The sequence below is a fragment of the Mustela erminea genome, chromosome 18 (assembly GCF_009829155.1).
Source record: "Mustela erminea isolate mMusErm1 chromosome 18, mMusErm1.Pri, whole genome shotgun sequence".
In the NCBI taxonomy this organism is placed as follows: domain Eukaryota; kingdom Metazoa; phylum Chordata; class Mammalia; order Carnivora; family Mustelidae; genus Mustela; species Mustela erminea.
The window spans coordinates 19,730,448-19,745,501 of NC_045631.1; the positions used below are offsets into that span (position 1 = coordinate 19,730,448).

General features: G+C 45.0%; 1 protein-coding gene across 16 annotated transcripts in view; it reads left to right on the forward strand.

Moving 5' to 3' along the window:
- The window catches only part of KIAA0100 (KIAA0100 ortholog), a 36,801-nt gene extending 25,055 nt beyond the window's left edge, over positions 1 to 11,746 (forward strand). For 3 of the 16 annotated variants that reach the window (XM_032320962.1, XM_032320968.1, XM_032320977.1), the window contains 23 exons: positions 523 to 622; positions 849 to 1,031; positions 1,385 to 1,506; positions 1,990 to 2,145; positions 2,231 to 2,352; positions 3,495 to 3,675; positions 4,326 to 4,412; positions 4,813 to 4,923; positions 5,064 to 5,199; positions 5,304 to 5,434; positions 5,608 to 5,709; positions 5,978 to 6,112; positions 8,187 to 8,435; positions 8,527 to 8,610; positions 8,728 to 8,796; positions 9,168 to 9,237; positions 9,464 to 9,568; positions 9,729 to 9,769; positions 10,048 to 10,075; positions 10,186 to 10,275; positions 10,361 to 10,449; positions 10,592 to 10,702; positions 11,115 to 11,738. In XM_032320962.1, coding sequence (XP_032176853.1) covers positions 523 to 622; positions 849 to 1,031; positions 1,385 to 1,506; positions 1,990 to 2,145; positions 2,231 to 2,352; positions 3,495 to 3,675; positions 4,326 to 4,412; positions 4,813 to 4,923; positions 5,064 to 5,199; positions 5,304 to 5,434; positions 5,608 to 5,709; positions 5,978 to 6,112; positions 8,187 to 8,435; positions 8,527 to 8,610; positions 8,728 to 8,796; positions 9,168 to 9,237; positions 9,464 to 9,568; positions 9,729 to 9,769; positions 10,048 to 10,075; positions 10,186 to 10,275; positions 10,361 to 10,449; positions 10,592 to 10,702; positions 11,115 to 11,336 — 2,724 coding nt within the window. In that variant the 3' untranslated portion in view covers positions 11,337 to 11,738. The other 13 variants (XM_032320974.1, XM_032320976.1, XM_032320965.1 and 10 more) reach the window with 12 other exon arrangements.
- The last annotated feature ends 3,308 nt before the right edge of the window (positions 11,747 to 15,054 follow it).

The following is a 15,054-nucleotide window of genomic DNA, read 5'->3' on the forward strand; positions in this document are numbered from 1 at the left end:
TCAAGACCCTGCTTTCAGTTCTTTCGTGTATATATCCAGAAGTAGAATTGCTGGATCATATAGTAATTCTGTTCTTAACTTTTTGAGGAATTGTGCTTGATGTAGTATTTGCCACAGTACCATTATACCATTTGACACATCCCCAGCAGTGCACAAGGAATCCAATTTCAGCACACCCTTGCCAGCATTTGGTATATTCTCTCTCTCTCTCTCTCTTTTTTTTTTTTTTTTTTTTGATAGTCGCTATCCTAATGGGTGTGAGGTAGGACAGGATTTAATTTTAACCTAGCTTGCTTTTCTGGCCTCAGGCCTGCAGGTTTGGCAAATGTGCATGTAAATCATTTGGCTTTGGGGAATTTGAGTGGTTTGGGCCAGGAGGAAGTCACGTATGTCTTATACCATGGGAGATCCTTAGGCTATTCTAGGCAGTGGAAGTCTGAATAGTAAGTATAACTTCTTGCATCTTAGAGGTCTGTGACCCAGTTGGCCAGGAGTTAAATATACCTGTATCTCTGTCTTCAGGTAAAGAATATCGAGGAGCACCGGCAGCGTAGTCTGGATTCTGTGCAGGAGCTGATGGAGAGCGGGCAGGCAGTAGGAGGCATGGTTACCACCACCACAGGTCAGCTCTCTCTTATTCCCCATCATGTGGTTAGGAAGAGAGGCGCATTTTCATACATACTCTCAAGATTAACATATGCTGGGGTAGGACCATTTTGTGTTAGGCTAGGTTGAAAGCAAGTGTCTATAGAATTCCCTAGATATCACACGTAGCCAGAGACATTACTCCTAGCTCTTACAGTACCTTTTTTGAGAATGTCTTTTATCTCTTTCCCACCTCTTCCCAGATTGGAACCAGCCAGCTGAAGCGCAACAAGCCCAGCAAGTCCAGCGGATCATTTCACGCTGTAGCTGCCGAATGTACTATATCAGTTACAGCCATGACATTGATCCTGAGCTGGCAACTCAGATTAAACCACCTGAGGTCCATGAGAACCAGGAAAAGGAAGATCTCCTAAAGAAACAGGAAGGTATTCAGGGCTTGAAAGACTTTTAGAAGGGGACTAGGATACTTGTGAAAGTAGTTGCTTCCTTCATGGTTCTGAGTCAGTAGTGTTATTAGAAGTCCCACTGTGCACTGGACATTACTTTGTTCTGCATTATGTAAGGTCTGCTGTAAGAGGCTGAAGTGTGCTCTTGGAGGGAACTGGGATGAATGGGAATTGTTTGATTCCAAAATAAGCAAACATATTTCTACCCATGAGCATCTCACTAAGCTGTTTCTATGGGGTTAACAGGAGAGGTTTCAAGTATGGGTTTAAAGATGGGGTAGGTATTTAGAGAGAACGTTGAGTTTCTTACTTAGCTGCTAATAATTACGTAGGGGCTGTGGATACCTTTACCCTTATTCATCATGAGCTGGAAATCTCCACCAACCCGGCTCAGTATGCCATGATCCTGGACATTGTCAACAACCTGCTGCTCCACGTAGAACCTAAGCGGAAGGTGAGCATGAGCCTTTATAGAATGCCAGTTAGCCTCATAGGAACCCATAGACCTTGTGCTTTATTTGGGGTCCAGTAAGAAAAGCCATGATTCAGACTGAAAAAGGGCCTTGTGATTGGTACATCCTCTGTTAATCAGTAGTAGCCGTTGAAATTTCACTTACCCAGGAAGGGTCTTGGGTCCGGAGACTGTAGAGCTTGTTTACTTGATTGTTTCTTGGTCAGTTCTCTACTCAGTCACTTTGATACCTCTGAAATCAATAACTAGTCCCCACTATCACCTCCATTCCTACCCTGTGGGACTGGCTTACTGTGAAATCTTTACTACTTCTGCATGGGCCTGCCCCTTACACTTGCTACTAACGCTGACAGATACAGGTAAGCTTTCTAGAAGAGATCCATATTCCTTGTCACTTTTTCTGTTTCACTTTACTGCAAGACAACTGTTAAGAAATCTTATTCATTTCCTTTTCCACTGCTTCAGGAACATAGTGAGAAGAAGCAGCGGGTCAGGTTTCAGCTCGAGATCTCTAGCAATCCTGAGGAACAGCGCAGTAGCATACTACATTTGCAGGAGGCTGTGCGGCAGCATGTGGCACAGATACGGCAGCTGGAAAAGCAGATATATTCTATCATGAAGGTAGTTACCGGGGCAGTCTAAGGAGAGGGTGTTCTTCTAGGACAAGGGAGATCTCCTCTCAGTTTCTCCTGCCCTGGATCCCTAGTCTTTGCAGGATGACAGCAAGAATGAGAACCTGCTTGACCTGAACCAAAAGCTTCAGTTACAGCTAAACCAGGAGAAGGCCAGTCTACAGCTGGAAAGCGAAGAACTTAATATCCTCATCAGGTGCCACAGCATTCTTTCTCTGCCTCTTTCCGGTGCCCCAGCTAGGGTTGATCTCTCTTCCTTGCCCATGTTTTTTTTCTTTTTTTTTAAAGATTTTATTTATTTATTTGAGAGACAGAAATCACAAGCAGGCAGAGAGGCAGGCAGAGAGAGGGGGGAAGCAGGCTCCCTGCCAAGCAGAGAGCCCAACACGTGGCTTGATCCCAGGACCCTGAGATCATGACCCGAGCCAAAGGCAGAGGCCTCAACCCACTGAGCCACCCAAGTGCCCCTTCCTTGCCCATGTTAATGATAGTCTTTGGGTCTCGTGCACATCATTGAAGGCTGATATAGATTTGGGTACTTCCTGAATGAACCTGGCTGGACTTGGCCAAAAGACTGAGAATAAGAGACCCCCTCCTTTGACTCTTCATTAGAGTACCTCTTAGGAAAGAAGAAAACCAAATGGTTTGGAAAGATCACTTTTGTGGCCTTGCTATGTGCAGATGAACTGACAATAAAATGTCTTGAAGTTGATCAGTAAGGAGCACAATTGCAGATACAATCATAGGGGTTTATGAGTGGGCATAGACTTTTTTTTTTTTAAAGATTTTATTTATTTATTTATTTATTTATTTATTTGTCAGAGAGAGAGAGTGAGTGTGCACACAAGCAAGTAGAGTAGCAGGCAGAGGCGGAGAGAGAAGCAGGCTCCCCGCCAAGTGAGGAACCCAATGTGGGACTCGATCGCAGGACCCTGGGATCATGACCTGAGCTGAAGGCAGTGGCTCAACCGACTGAGCCACCCAGACATCCCTGGGCAGAGAATATTTTATTAGCTGCGGGGGATGCCTGGCTGGCTCAGTCAGTAGAGCATGCGACTCTTGATGTCGGGATCATGAGTTTAAGCCCCAGATTGGATGTAGAGATTACTTAAAAAAACAAAAAAAAAGCAGCAGCAGCTGTGGAACTTAAAGATGGGCTTTAGCTCCCAGGCTCCAGGTGTGAGGAGCAGTGAATCCAGTGGAAAAAATTTAGGGAGTACCTGTTCCAAAATAGGTCCATCTCTGGGTTTACCTCCTGCATCATTCTAGAACATTCCACCCCACCCTAACCCAAATGCTGTTACCCTTATTGGCTCTGGCCCTCCTGTCCATCTGCAGGTGTTTTAAGGACTTCCAGTTGCAACAGGCCAATAAGATGGAGTTGCGAAAGCAACAAGAAGATGTGAGTGTTGTCCGTCGCACTGAGTTCTACTTTGCTCAGGCACGATGGCGCTTGACAGAGGAAGACGGACAGCTAGGAATTGCTGAACTGGAGCTGCAGCGGTTCCTCTACAGCAAGGTATCAACTATACAAAGGCAAACTGTGTTGAGAGGCATTGACCTGTCTCAGGAGTCTTATAGAAAGAGACACAGGCTAATTATTATATGATTACTGATGATGTTACTGATGGTAGAGACATGAGCATAGTTCTCCTCAGACACAATTGTTTGTACTTCGAAATTACACAGATATAGATGAGCTTCATCAAATGCTTCTTTCACTGAATAAGAGTATCCCTAGAAATATGGCCCAGAGGGAAGTCATTTTCCAAGTCCAGCTTGGAATAGCATTGTTAAATCTATATGGACATTCAGCTCTCCAGCAATAAGTAACTAATGGCATGGAGGAGAGAACATGATTCATTATTCCACACCCTTTTCCCCCTGGGAGTTTGGAAATATGTAAGACCATTTTTAAAATATCACAGTGACTGGGAAGTGCTATTGGCACTTAGCGTCCTTGCCAACAGTGCCCTCGCCAGTAGTGCCCATGAGAAACACTGGATGTAAGGGTGAATTGATTGTATGAAATTGAAAGGGATGCCAAAGGTTGGGATTAGACATTTGGAGAACCTAAAAATAGGATATGTAGCCATTCTCTGGCAAGCTCCTGAGAAAGGCTAATTATAGTATATTGGGTCGGGGGGGTGGTGGGAAATCTTTTTATAGGTGAATAAGTCTGATGACACAGCAGAACATCTTCTGGAGTTGGGCTGGTTCACTATGAACAACCTCCTCCCCAATGCGATCTATAAGGCAAGTCTTATTTCCCCATTCCTCCCCCATTCTCATGCTTCCTAACAAAGGGCATTTGTAAGATTTTATTTATTTGAAAGAGAGAGAGAAGAGGGGCAGAGGGAGAGGAAAAAGAGAGAATCCCATACAGACTTTGTGCTCAGTGCAGAGCCCGACACAGGGCTAGATCTCATGACCCTGAGATCATGACCTGAGTGGAAATCAAGAGTCAGATGCTTAACTGAGCCACCCAGGTGCTCCCTAACACAGGGTATGTGTAAGGGCCCTTTCACATAAATCCAGGGTGGGAGGTAGTGTGGTGATCTGAGAGGTTGAAAGCTTGCCCAGCTTAGCAAGACCATTGCTTTTTCTCGTAGTTTGAACAGACTTGTGGATTGATTTGTTACTCATTATCCTGTAGGTAGTCCTGCGGCCCCAGAGCTCCTGCCAGTCTGGGCGACAGCTGGCCCTTCGCCTCTTCAGCAAAGTCCGGCCCCCTGTTGGGGGTATTTCTGTTAAGGAACATTTTGAGGTTAGTATACAGTCCTTTGGGGATACAGAAACAAAGGGCACTCAAAAGCTATCTGTGTGTTACTGTGCTACATTAGGGGTAGGTAAAACTGAGGGATGATGTCTGAGCTTAATTGCTTCTTCAGCCTTTTTCCTCTTTAGGTAAATGTGGTGCCTCTCACCATCCAGCTGACACACCAGTTCTTCCATAGAATAATGGGCTTTTTCTTTCCTGGCCGAAGTGTGGAAGATGATGAGGTTGGAGATGAAGAAGATAAGTCCAAACTGGTGACTACTGGTGAGAACTTTTATGGTGGAGCTCCAGAAGACTGGGGTAGTGGCCCCAGAGATAGCTAAAGCTTCAGAAAGAGGATAGCAGCTGGTTTGCTTGCTTTCTCGTAGGGATACCAGTGGTGAAGCCTCGGCAGCTGATTGCAACAGATGATGCGGCACCACTGGGCGCTGGGAAGGGTGTGGCACAAGGCTTAAATCGGAGTTCTGGCGTCAGGAGGTCATTTCGGAAAGTACCTGAGGTACCATACATGCCCCTAATGATGGAGAGATGGGAAAGTCCTGGGGTTCTCTGTTTGGCCCCACTAGGGATTTCTTCATTCTTTTCCAGGGATGAAAGGAGATGGAGATGTTTGGGGTCCTAAGTTTCTTCCGATGGTTTCAGGGACTCACATTCCTTTCCTGCCTTTCCTAGCACCCTGTGGATGATATTGACAAGATGAAAGAGCGAGCTGCCATGAACAACTCGTTCATCTACATAAAGATTCCACAGGTTCCTCTGTGCGTCAGCTACAAGGTCTGCTTCTCCCCAGTACTTTCTAGAACAGGGTGGGAATGGAACCAGATAAGATCAGAGAGTAAAGTTAGGCACCACCGTCTAGTTTGTGAAGCTGGTCTGTGGGAGTCAGTACCATTACAGGATGAGGTAAAGGGAAATCAGTAGCTAAACTGCTGCTGTAGGAAAACACTGGGCTCGGACTCAGGTATGGCTTGAACTAAAAAGGGCAGCTGATATGTCTTTTGATTCTTCTTTTCTCTGTCCCCTCCCTCACCTTCTCTTGCAGGGTGAGAAGAACAGTGTGGATTGGGGTGACCTTAACCTGGTGCTGCCCTGTCTGGAGTACCACAACAACACCTGGACATGGCTTGACTTTGCCATGGCTGTCAAGCGGGACAGCCGCAAAGCCCTGGTTGCCCAGGTATGCTGGCAGAGTTTGTGGAGGTTTGGTTAGCAGGGGCTGGCAAACAGATCCTGTGCTCAGGTGCATTTCATTGTAGGACATATGTAGGACAAGCAGCCTTTGGGGATGGGCAGCTGAATGAAGTGAGCAACTTCTATCCCTACCAACTCTGTGACTTTGGTCAGATGATTAAATTAGATGGTTACTGAGTATTTTGTATATCTTAACAGTTGATTTTTAGGAAACTGAGGGCTGACACAACTTGAGGTTCAGAGTGGGTTCTAATTAGACTGTAAGCTTCTTAAAAGCAGAGATTATTTTATAATTTGAATTGCCCCGCTGTGCCTTCATGTAAGCTTAATAAATCTTTATTGACTTGTTCACATTGATTTATTCTGCTTGTACCCCTAATATTTACCTTCCTTTTTACTCCTCTCTAACCTATCAGGTAATCAAAGAGAAGCTAAGGCTGAAGCCTGCAACAGGGTCTGAGGTCCGGGGAAAGCTAGAAACTAAATCAGACCTCAACATGCAACAGCAGGAAGAGGAGGAGAAAGCCCGGCTCCTCATCGGTTTAAGTGTGGGCAACAAGAACCCTGGCAAGAAGTCCATCTTTGGGAGGCGCAAGTGATCCAGCATCCAAGAGTGGCTGCAGTACAGGATCTGACTCTGGCTTGGGCCCCAGGGACTTGTGGGGTGGGAGGTGCTTCCCTTTACCCATCAGGATTTGTGGGAGGTCAGGAGCCCACAGGGTACTGTGGAGAGAGGCACTGCTCTTACAGCAGCTGGCCTTTTCCCTGCAGAATACAGTGGATAATAACGCTGAGTTCTACCTCACACTGATCAGCAAGCCAAGGGCCAGAGAGGCATCAAGAGAGTATGACCCAGGGAATGGGCCCAGGACTAGGATCTGGTTCCACTGGGGCCAACTGAAAGGGTGGGAGGGACAGTTCTGATCAAGTGTGATAAATTTTTATAGACCTATATATAAATATATACATATATATTTCTAAGTGTAATTGCTCTCCCTCTGTGTTAGAAAGTTGAGGGGAGGAGTCGATCTCCTGTTCCTCATTCCACTGCCTTGTATGAGAGGTATTAGGGTTCTGGGGGGAGATCAGCCCCTTCTCAATCTGTGCCAAGTTCACTTGGGAAGATGGCAATAGATGCCAGGGCTGGCCATGTGTCCCCTTGGGGTATACCCTGGAGAATGGTAAGAAAACGACTTAAAGAGAAAAAAATATATATTTTGAATTTGATTTTTTTTCTTTTTGGTGTGTTAAATGCATGGGTTTCAACCTGTGTCTCTTCCTCCCCATCAACCTAAGACATATCCTCTAGCTACCACTTTAATGGGGATGACCTCTTCTCTCCTCTGTGAGACTGTATCACAGATACGTCCCAGCTCTGCTTTGACACTGGCCTTCTAATAGGTCCCTACACATTTTAGTGCTGGCTCAGCCTATTCATAACCGGGGTTGGGGGTGGATAGAATTTGGGGATAAGAGTGGGGTTTGGCTGCATCAACTTGCATCTCCAGTCATGAATAGCAGAGAAGAGGCGGGGCTCATGTGTAATGTAGCATCAGGGGCAGGGGTTGCTTATGTAACTAGGACAGCAGATTTAGCAGGAGGAGAGGAGGCAGAGGCTTTGGATGGGAACAGTGAGCTGTCGGCAGGGGCAACATGCCCCGGTGGCTACTTCTCATAAGGTAGGCTGTGGGGCTCTGGTAGCCTGTTTAGGGGGAGGTAAAGGGGGCATGGGCTTAAGGCCCGGGAACTGAATTAGGAGGGAACTGAGGAGAATGTTAGTGATGCCCACTGTGGAGGGGGACTAGCAGGCTAGTCAGCCACAGGCTGAATCTCTTGATGCCTCAAGGGGAAAAATATCCAAATACTAGTTTCCTAGAGGATTTAAATCATGTCCAGGAAATTTAGGCCTTGGCCCAAAGCAATGGTAATGGCAATGACAATTTTGCCTGGTGCTCAAAAATGGATCCCTAAGGTTGTGATTTGAGGGTATGTCTTCTAAGATGGGAAGAACTTGTAATGCCTCAAGGGCAGAGGTTTAGAGTGGCTCCCTTGGTTCTCAGCAGGGTGACAGCATCCGGGGTCCCTGGGTCCGAGGCTGGAAGAGCCTCTGGTCAGGTGTGGGGACTACCAGGTCAGGTGTGGAAGAGCTGTGGGGACTACGGGGGCATCAATACCTACACCAGGAGTCCTTGGAACCGGCCCGGTTGCTAACAGAGAAGCCTCTGTCTGAGTGGCCAGTACCTCAGTTCGTCAACCTTTTTCTGCCGGAATTTCCCATTAGGCCCCTCAGGGGGCATCACCAGCTGAAGGTAGGTCAGTCCCTGGAAGGGGTTTCAGTCTTGGGGAGACATCTAAGATGGCCAGAGTTTCAATTGTGCTATTCTCCATTTCTCTGTACAGATTTTAGGCCTTGTGGCTAAAGGCTCCTTCGGAACAGTCCTCAAGGTGCTAGACTGTGGCCAGAAAGCAGTATTTGCAGTGAAGGTAGGGACCTAGATACTCTTCCACATCATTCTCTAGTCCCTGCCTCCAATCTTGGTTTCAGAAAGGTTTGGTAGGCATAAACAACCTGTTGGAGTCACCACTCCTCTCCTTTTATAGGTGGTGCCCAAGGTAAAGGTCCTACAGAGGGACATCCTGAGGCAGTGCAAAGAGGAGGTTAGTATCCAGGTATGCACAGAGCCCAGGAATGGATCCTAGGAAGAAGTAAACCACAGGTGGACAAAGTACCTTTCCTGTCCCAATTGTCCTGCTCTTCCTGGTTCTGCCCACTCCCTCTGCTTCAACCAAAGTAGATCCTGGGAAAAATAGTTATCAGCAATTAATTCTAGACCCTTCCATGGAAATCTCTTCAGCATGTCATAATGTGTTCCTCAGTATCATGCTGGTTTTGGAATTACCAGGCAGGAAACTTAGTTCACCTGAACTGAGAGGTGGGGCAGCAGCTCCTTTTCTGCAGAACTAGATAAATCCTGACTTCTTGGCTGCCTTGATTCTCAGTGACATTCTACCTCCCTAACTTCCTTTTTCTTCATTCCTAGCGACAGATCAACCATCCTTTTGTACACTGTTTGGGGGACAGCTGGCAGGGAAAACGGCACCTCTTCATTAGTGAGTGATGGGCCTCTCATTCCCAAGAACCCTTTTATTGTACTCCCCACCTGAGAGTACCTATTCCTTTGGCCTGTTCTCCCTTTGCTCTGTTTCCCTTCTCAGAGCACTTTTCTCTCCCAAGAGAGGGAACAACAGGTGGCATCCGTTTGGGCAAGAGGCCTAAAATGCCTTGAGCCCATGCACAGTAACCCCAAACATTGCCTAGACTTCTGGTACTTTGCAGTGTGCAGCTACTGCAGTACAGATCTGTACTCCCTGTGGTCCTCTGTTGGCTGCTTTGCTGAGGCTTCCATCCGCCTCTTTGCTGCTGAACTGGTTCTGGTGCTGTGTAAGTGAAACAAGAATGGTAATGGAAATGAGGGAAGAATTGAGAGGGAGGGACAGAGAAGAGATCTGATATTAACTCTGGAGGTCAAAGAACAGGGATAGGAATGGGATGGGAACTACAGGAGAGCTTTACCACACCCCAAACTTGCTGTCATCTGCAGGCTATCTCCATGATTTGGGCATCATCCATCGGGATGTGAAGGTAGAGTTAAGTGCTTTTTTCTTTGTCTGAAGTGGGGCCTCAGAAGTTCCAGCAGATCTAAGAAGGCAGCGGGGGAGGGAGCTGAGAAGAGCTGACCTTGGGGCCTTCAGGAGTGCTAAGGATTTGGGCAAGGGCCATCAATGTATAGGCCTGAATACTGAATAGGGCCTTTTTCTCAGCTGGGACCTATACGTGTTAGAAGAGGGTTGAAAGGAAGAGGATAAAAAGAAAGAAAAAGGAAGAGGATGACTAATAACTTCTCACCTGTGATTTTTCAGATGGAGAATATCCTTCTGGATGAACGAGGTAAGTCCTTTTCTTTTCCTAGCCCCAGATTGAGAGGACCCTCAGTTTGGGAATAAGTCGTGGCTGATGAGGGGAGGACCAGAGTGGTGCTGTTGCCTTATCTTTCATAGGCCATCTGAAACTGACAGACTTTGGTCTGTCCCGCCGCCTGCCCCAGGGAACCCAAGCCTATACTATCTGTGGCACTCTTCAGTACATGGGTGAGAGAGGGGCTAAAGCCGGTGGGGTAAGCGTTGGCAGGAGTCTAGCTGATTGATGTCAATGACAACTGTCTTTCAAATCTAGCACCAGAGGTCCTGAGTGGAGGGCCTTACAACCACGCTGCTGATTGGTGGTCCCTGGGTGTCTTGCTTTTCTCTCTGGCAACTGGGAAGGTGAGAGAATGGTAGGGATTTTGAGCAAAGAGAGGAGCTTTGCCCTGTAATGGGAAAAAGACCTTAGGAAATCTTGCCTCACTCCTCACCAACCAATGATACTGTGCTCCCCACCCCCCCACCCCCGCCCTGCCCAACTCAGTTCCCAGTGGCTGCAGAGAGAGATCATGTGGCCATGCTGGCAAGTGTGACCCACTATGGTTCTGAGATCCCAGCTTCTCTTAACCAGGGGCTCTCACTCCTGCTCCATGAGGTAAGGGTGAACACTATTTTCCTTCTATCCCTATCACTGAAGTGATACTTCCCCTTTCCTCTAATAATCTGGCCAGGGTGGGCATGTGCTCCAACTTCATCAAAGTACCACCTCACCATTCGCCTTCTAACCTGCACTTTAAATTCCAGTTCTGAGTTTTTCATCCTTCATCTATCCTCCCCATCCATAACAGGTCACTTCTGAGAGAGCGAGCCAGTGCTACTCTCTTACCAATACAGTGCCTTTCTTCCTACCTTTGCCCGGAAATCAGCCTGTTTCTGTCTCTTTCAAATCTTCTTTAGGATTCTTCTTCCTGCCCTCCACAGCTTGATGAACTTCTCCTTTTCCAGCTTTTCTGTTTAGCCCCCTTCCCATCCCAGTTCCTCACCCTTCATGCTCTATTTGCCTTCAGCTCTTATGCCAGAATCCCCTCCAGCGTCTGCGTTACTTGCATCACTTCCAGGTCCACCCTTTCTTTCGGGGTGTGGCCTTTGACCCAGAGCTCCTACAGAAGCAGCCAGCGAACTTTGTCATGAAGGCGCAAGCTACTCAGCCCAGTCCATCGGAGTCCATGATTTTCAAGGATTTTGACTGTAACCTGGAGTCCTACCTGGTCTATCCCAGCCTTGCTTGAGCCCCTCTACTGTAGATTTGAGCCTATCTGGGAACCTGAGGATTTCTTCCACTGCCATATCATTATGACCACTTTGATGATCTGGTTTGTTTTCAATCTGTAGCCTCTTACCATTCTATTATACTTGTTGGACCAGACTTCAAATTTTGAGCATGCTGTTATTGGCAGCCACAATTCCTGACCCCTCCCACCCTCTAATACAACCCACCTCTCAATTCAACATCTCGTATCAGAGTGTCGACCTTTTCCTTTGCTTCATTTCTTCAATGCTCATACCCTGAAGCTTTCAGCCAGAGGCTTATTCTACTTTTCCTGTTCCTTCCCTCTGCCATATTTCCTTTCATTATTTAGTAGAGAGGGGAGGGGCACAAGGAGACAGAATCTTTTTTTTTTTTTTTTTTAAGATTTTATTTATGTATTTGACAGAGAGAGAGATCAGAAGTAGGCAGAGAGATGGGGGAAGCAGGCTCCCTGCTGAGCAGGGAGCCTGATGCAGGGCTCTATCCCAGAACCCTGAGATCATGACCTGAGCTGAAGGCAGAGGCTTAATCCACTGAACCACCCAGGCACCCCAAGGAGACAGAATCTTAAGCAGGCTCCATGCCCAGCACAGAGCCTGACATGGGGCTCAGTCTCTCGACCCTGAATTCATGATCTGAGCTAAAATAAGGAGTTGGATGCTTAACCAACCAAGCCACTCAGGCACCCCTACCATATTTCCTTTCTTGAGCAATATTAACACTTCATGGGACCTTAAGGTGCTATTTATAGACTTGTTGGAAGCAGTATGAATGTTTTTCAAAGGTCTCATAAGCTGGCATTTAAAAAAAAATATTTATTTGCCAGAGATGACAAGTAGGCAGAGGCAGGCGTGAGGGGTAGGGGTGGGGGGGAGGGGTAGGCAGGCTCCCCGCTGAGCAGAGAGCCCGATGTGGGGCTCCATCCCAGAACCCTAGGATGGCAACCTGAGCCAAAGGCAGAGGCTTTAACCCACTGAGCCACCCAGGTGCCCCATAAGCTGGCATTTTAACCCCTAAATATGCAGTTAAAACATAAAACCTGGGGGCTCAAAGCCTGTCTGTAACAAATCTAATTTTTAAAAAATTCAGAAGTGAATTTAATAGCCTAATGTGAGGAATAGGAACTGAAACAAATGTGGGTTAAATGTCTTCTAGAGCTGATTGGGATAGCTATTGAATTTTTTTTTCCAAGACAAAACCTCTTCAAAAGACAAGATTCTTAAACTGATCATTTTCTTAGATAACCTAGGATTCACATTCTGATGAACAAACCAAGGGATTAACAGGCATGACGTCAACCTTCAGATTTAAGGTTAGATGTATTTTGAGAACCTTTTCCTAAAGGAAAAGGTAAATCATCTGGACCTTAAATTTGTATGTATTTCTGGCGTTTACTGACTTCTTTTCATTTTTCTTAAACTTCTCAAAACCATTAAAATTTTTTTTTATTTATGTATATAAGTAATTTCTACACCCAATGGGGGGTTCAAACTTCCAACCCTGAGATCACAAATCACACGCTCTTCTGACTGATGCAGCCAGGAGGCCTTCAAAGTCTTCATTTTCATTATTCTTCAGTTATATCTGATCTCTCTTTACAGACCGAAAAGAGTCTGGAACACCCTGTATACATGTGTTTATTAATTCTGTTCCTTGGATTAAGCCAGATTTTCCCTGTACAAAGCTGGCATTTTATGGCCTCTGCAAAATTGCTTTCTCTGGATTGTACTTTAGCAATCTAGGAAAATCCCTATGAAATTTAACTGCTGTGGATATACTATAAAGGTTGTTCATTATAATTCATAATGTTCAATTTAAGTATGCATGGGAGAAATTTCCTCTGGACCCAGCTGTGCTTTTCCTAAATTGCTATTTGGTTTTACCTTAAAGACACTAAATATTCAACAGACTGTATTTTTCTCTTCATATCACTGCTAGGCCACTTAAAGCCTAATTTGTAGTCCACTTCCAGCAAATGTTTAGGACTTCATGTTGTATATTTTGTGTGCTAGCCACATTCTTGGTTCCATCTTTGCTACCTTTATTTTCTTTTTTTCTGTTTCTAAATGAATAATAAAATGTAACATTAATCCTTTTATCTCATTTGTTTCTCTTTAGATACTATTTTAGCTTTCTTACATTTTTTTTGTAAAAGTTGTAGTGACCACAACTGCATATTGGATAAAAACCCTGAACACTAGAACTAGGAATTAATGGTTTCTGAACTCGTTAAGAGTATTAGACTTGTGCTTAGATCCACCAATAACTATCTCAGAGTCTTTAAACAGTTTTGAACTTCTCTGGATCTTAGTTTCCTATATATAAAATGAGGAGGTTATAATCACTGGTTCTTGATTGAAGGGGGTTGGGCTTCAGAGTTCTGTGATGCTTTTTCAAAGGGAAGTTGTAGATGATTTTATGATGCTTTGTGTCTGGTCCAGTGTTAATGTTCAGGTCACCTACCATTATATAGCCTCTCTGGTCACAACCAGCATATTGGGTGAAGGTCTTTTGGACATGGTTGACATGTTTCTAGGGTCCCTTTCTTAGGTAATATTAGGTAGCTTTGGGACCATAATCATATAAGTGTAATTTGAATCATTTATCATATGTGGACATTTTTAATCAGTGGATCATTGTAGTAGTGATTATCAATGTAGAGTGGAGGGGGTGACAAAATCGAAGTTTCAGAAAGTATAATTTGAAAAAGCACTGTCTTCACCCCCCAGTTTTGATATGCTTATCTCTGGAAGGCATTCTTTCCTGCTATCCTCCACCCCCATTTAAAATCACTGACCTATAAATATAATAGGTTGTACTTATCCACATGAAATCCACTTAAAAATACTTTCATATACCACCTGATATCACCTCTTAACTCTGTTTTTTCATTATCTAGAGGAAGTCAGATATAGCTATCAGTATGGATATTTTATGTTGTACTCCCTTCTGTCTTTTCTAAATATGTAAGATTTGTCTTAACACCAATCCGTATAGTCTTCTAGAAAAGTGTCTTTATAATTCTACTCATTGTTTCTTACCTCTGAATTTCTTTACCTTGTATCGATCTGTTCATTTCTTCGTTAATTTAACAAACTGGTAATCACAATTCCTTAGTTACTTATTTAAATAGAGTCTTCAGTGTAAAAATCTTGTCAAAGCTTTTTCAAAATAAAATCATATTCACTGCATTATTAATCCCCCTTACAAGCTGAATTGTGTCTCCACTGCAGTCTGCCTTCCTGCATTCATATGTTGAAGTCCTAACCCCCACCCCTGTACTTCAGAATGTGACTGTATTTGTAGATAGTCTTTAACGATGTAATTAAGTTAAAATAAGGTCATGGGTTGGCCTTAATCCAATGAGTGGTGTCCTTAAAAAGAAGAAATTAGGACACAGACACACACACAAACACACACAGAAGGAAGACGGAGCGAAGATATAGGGAGACAACAGCTATCTGCAACAAGCCAATGGGAATGCCTCAGAAGAAACCAGCTCTGTTGACACCTTGATCTCACACTTATAGCCCCCGGAATTGTGAGAAAATAAATTTCTGTTGTTTGTGCCACCCAGTCTGTGGTATTTTGTTATAGCAACCCTAGTACACTGATACAACCGCTATGATGAGTTCTAATAGATTAATCAGGAATGATTATTTGCAAAAAAGCATGCTACCTTACTCCCTATAGTTTGG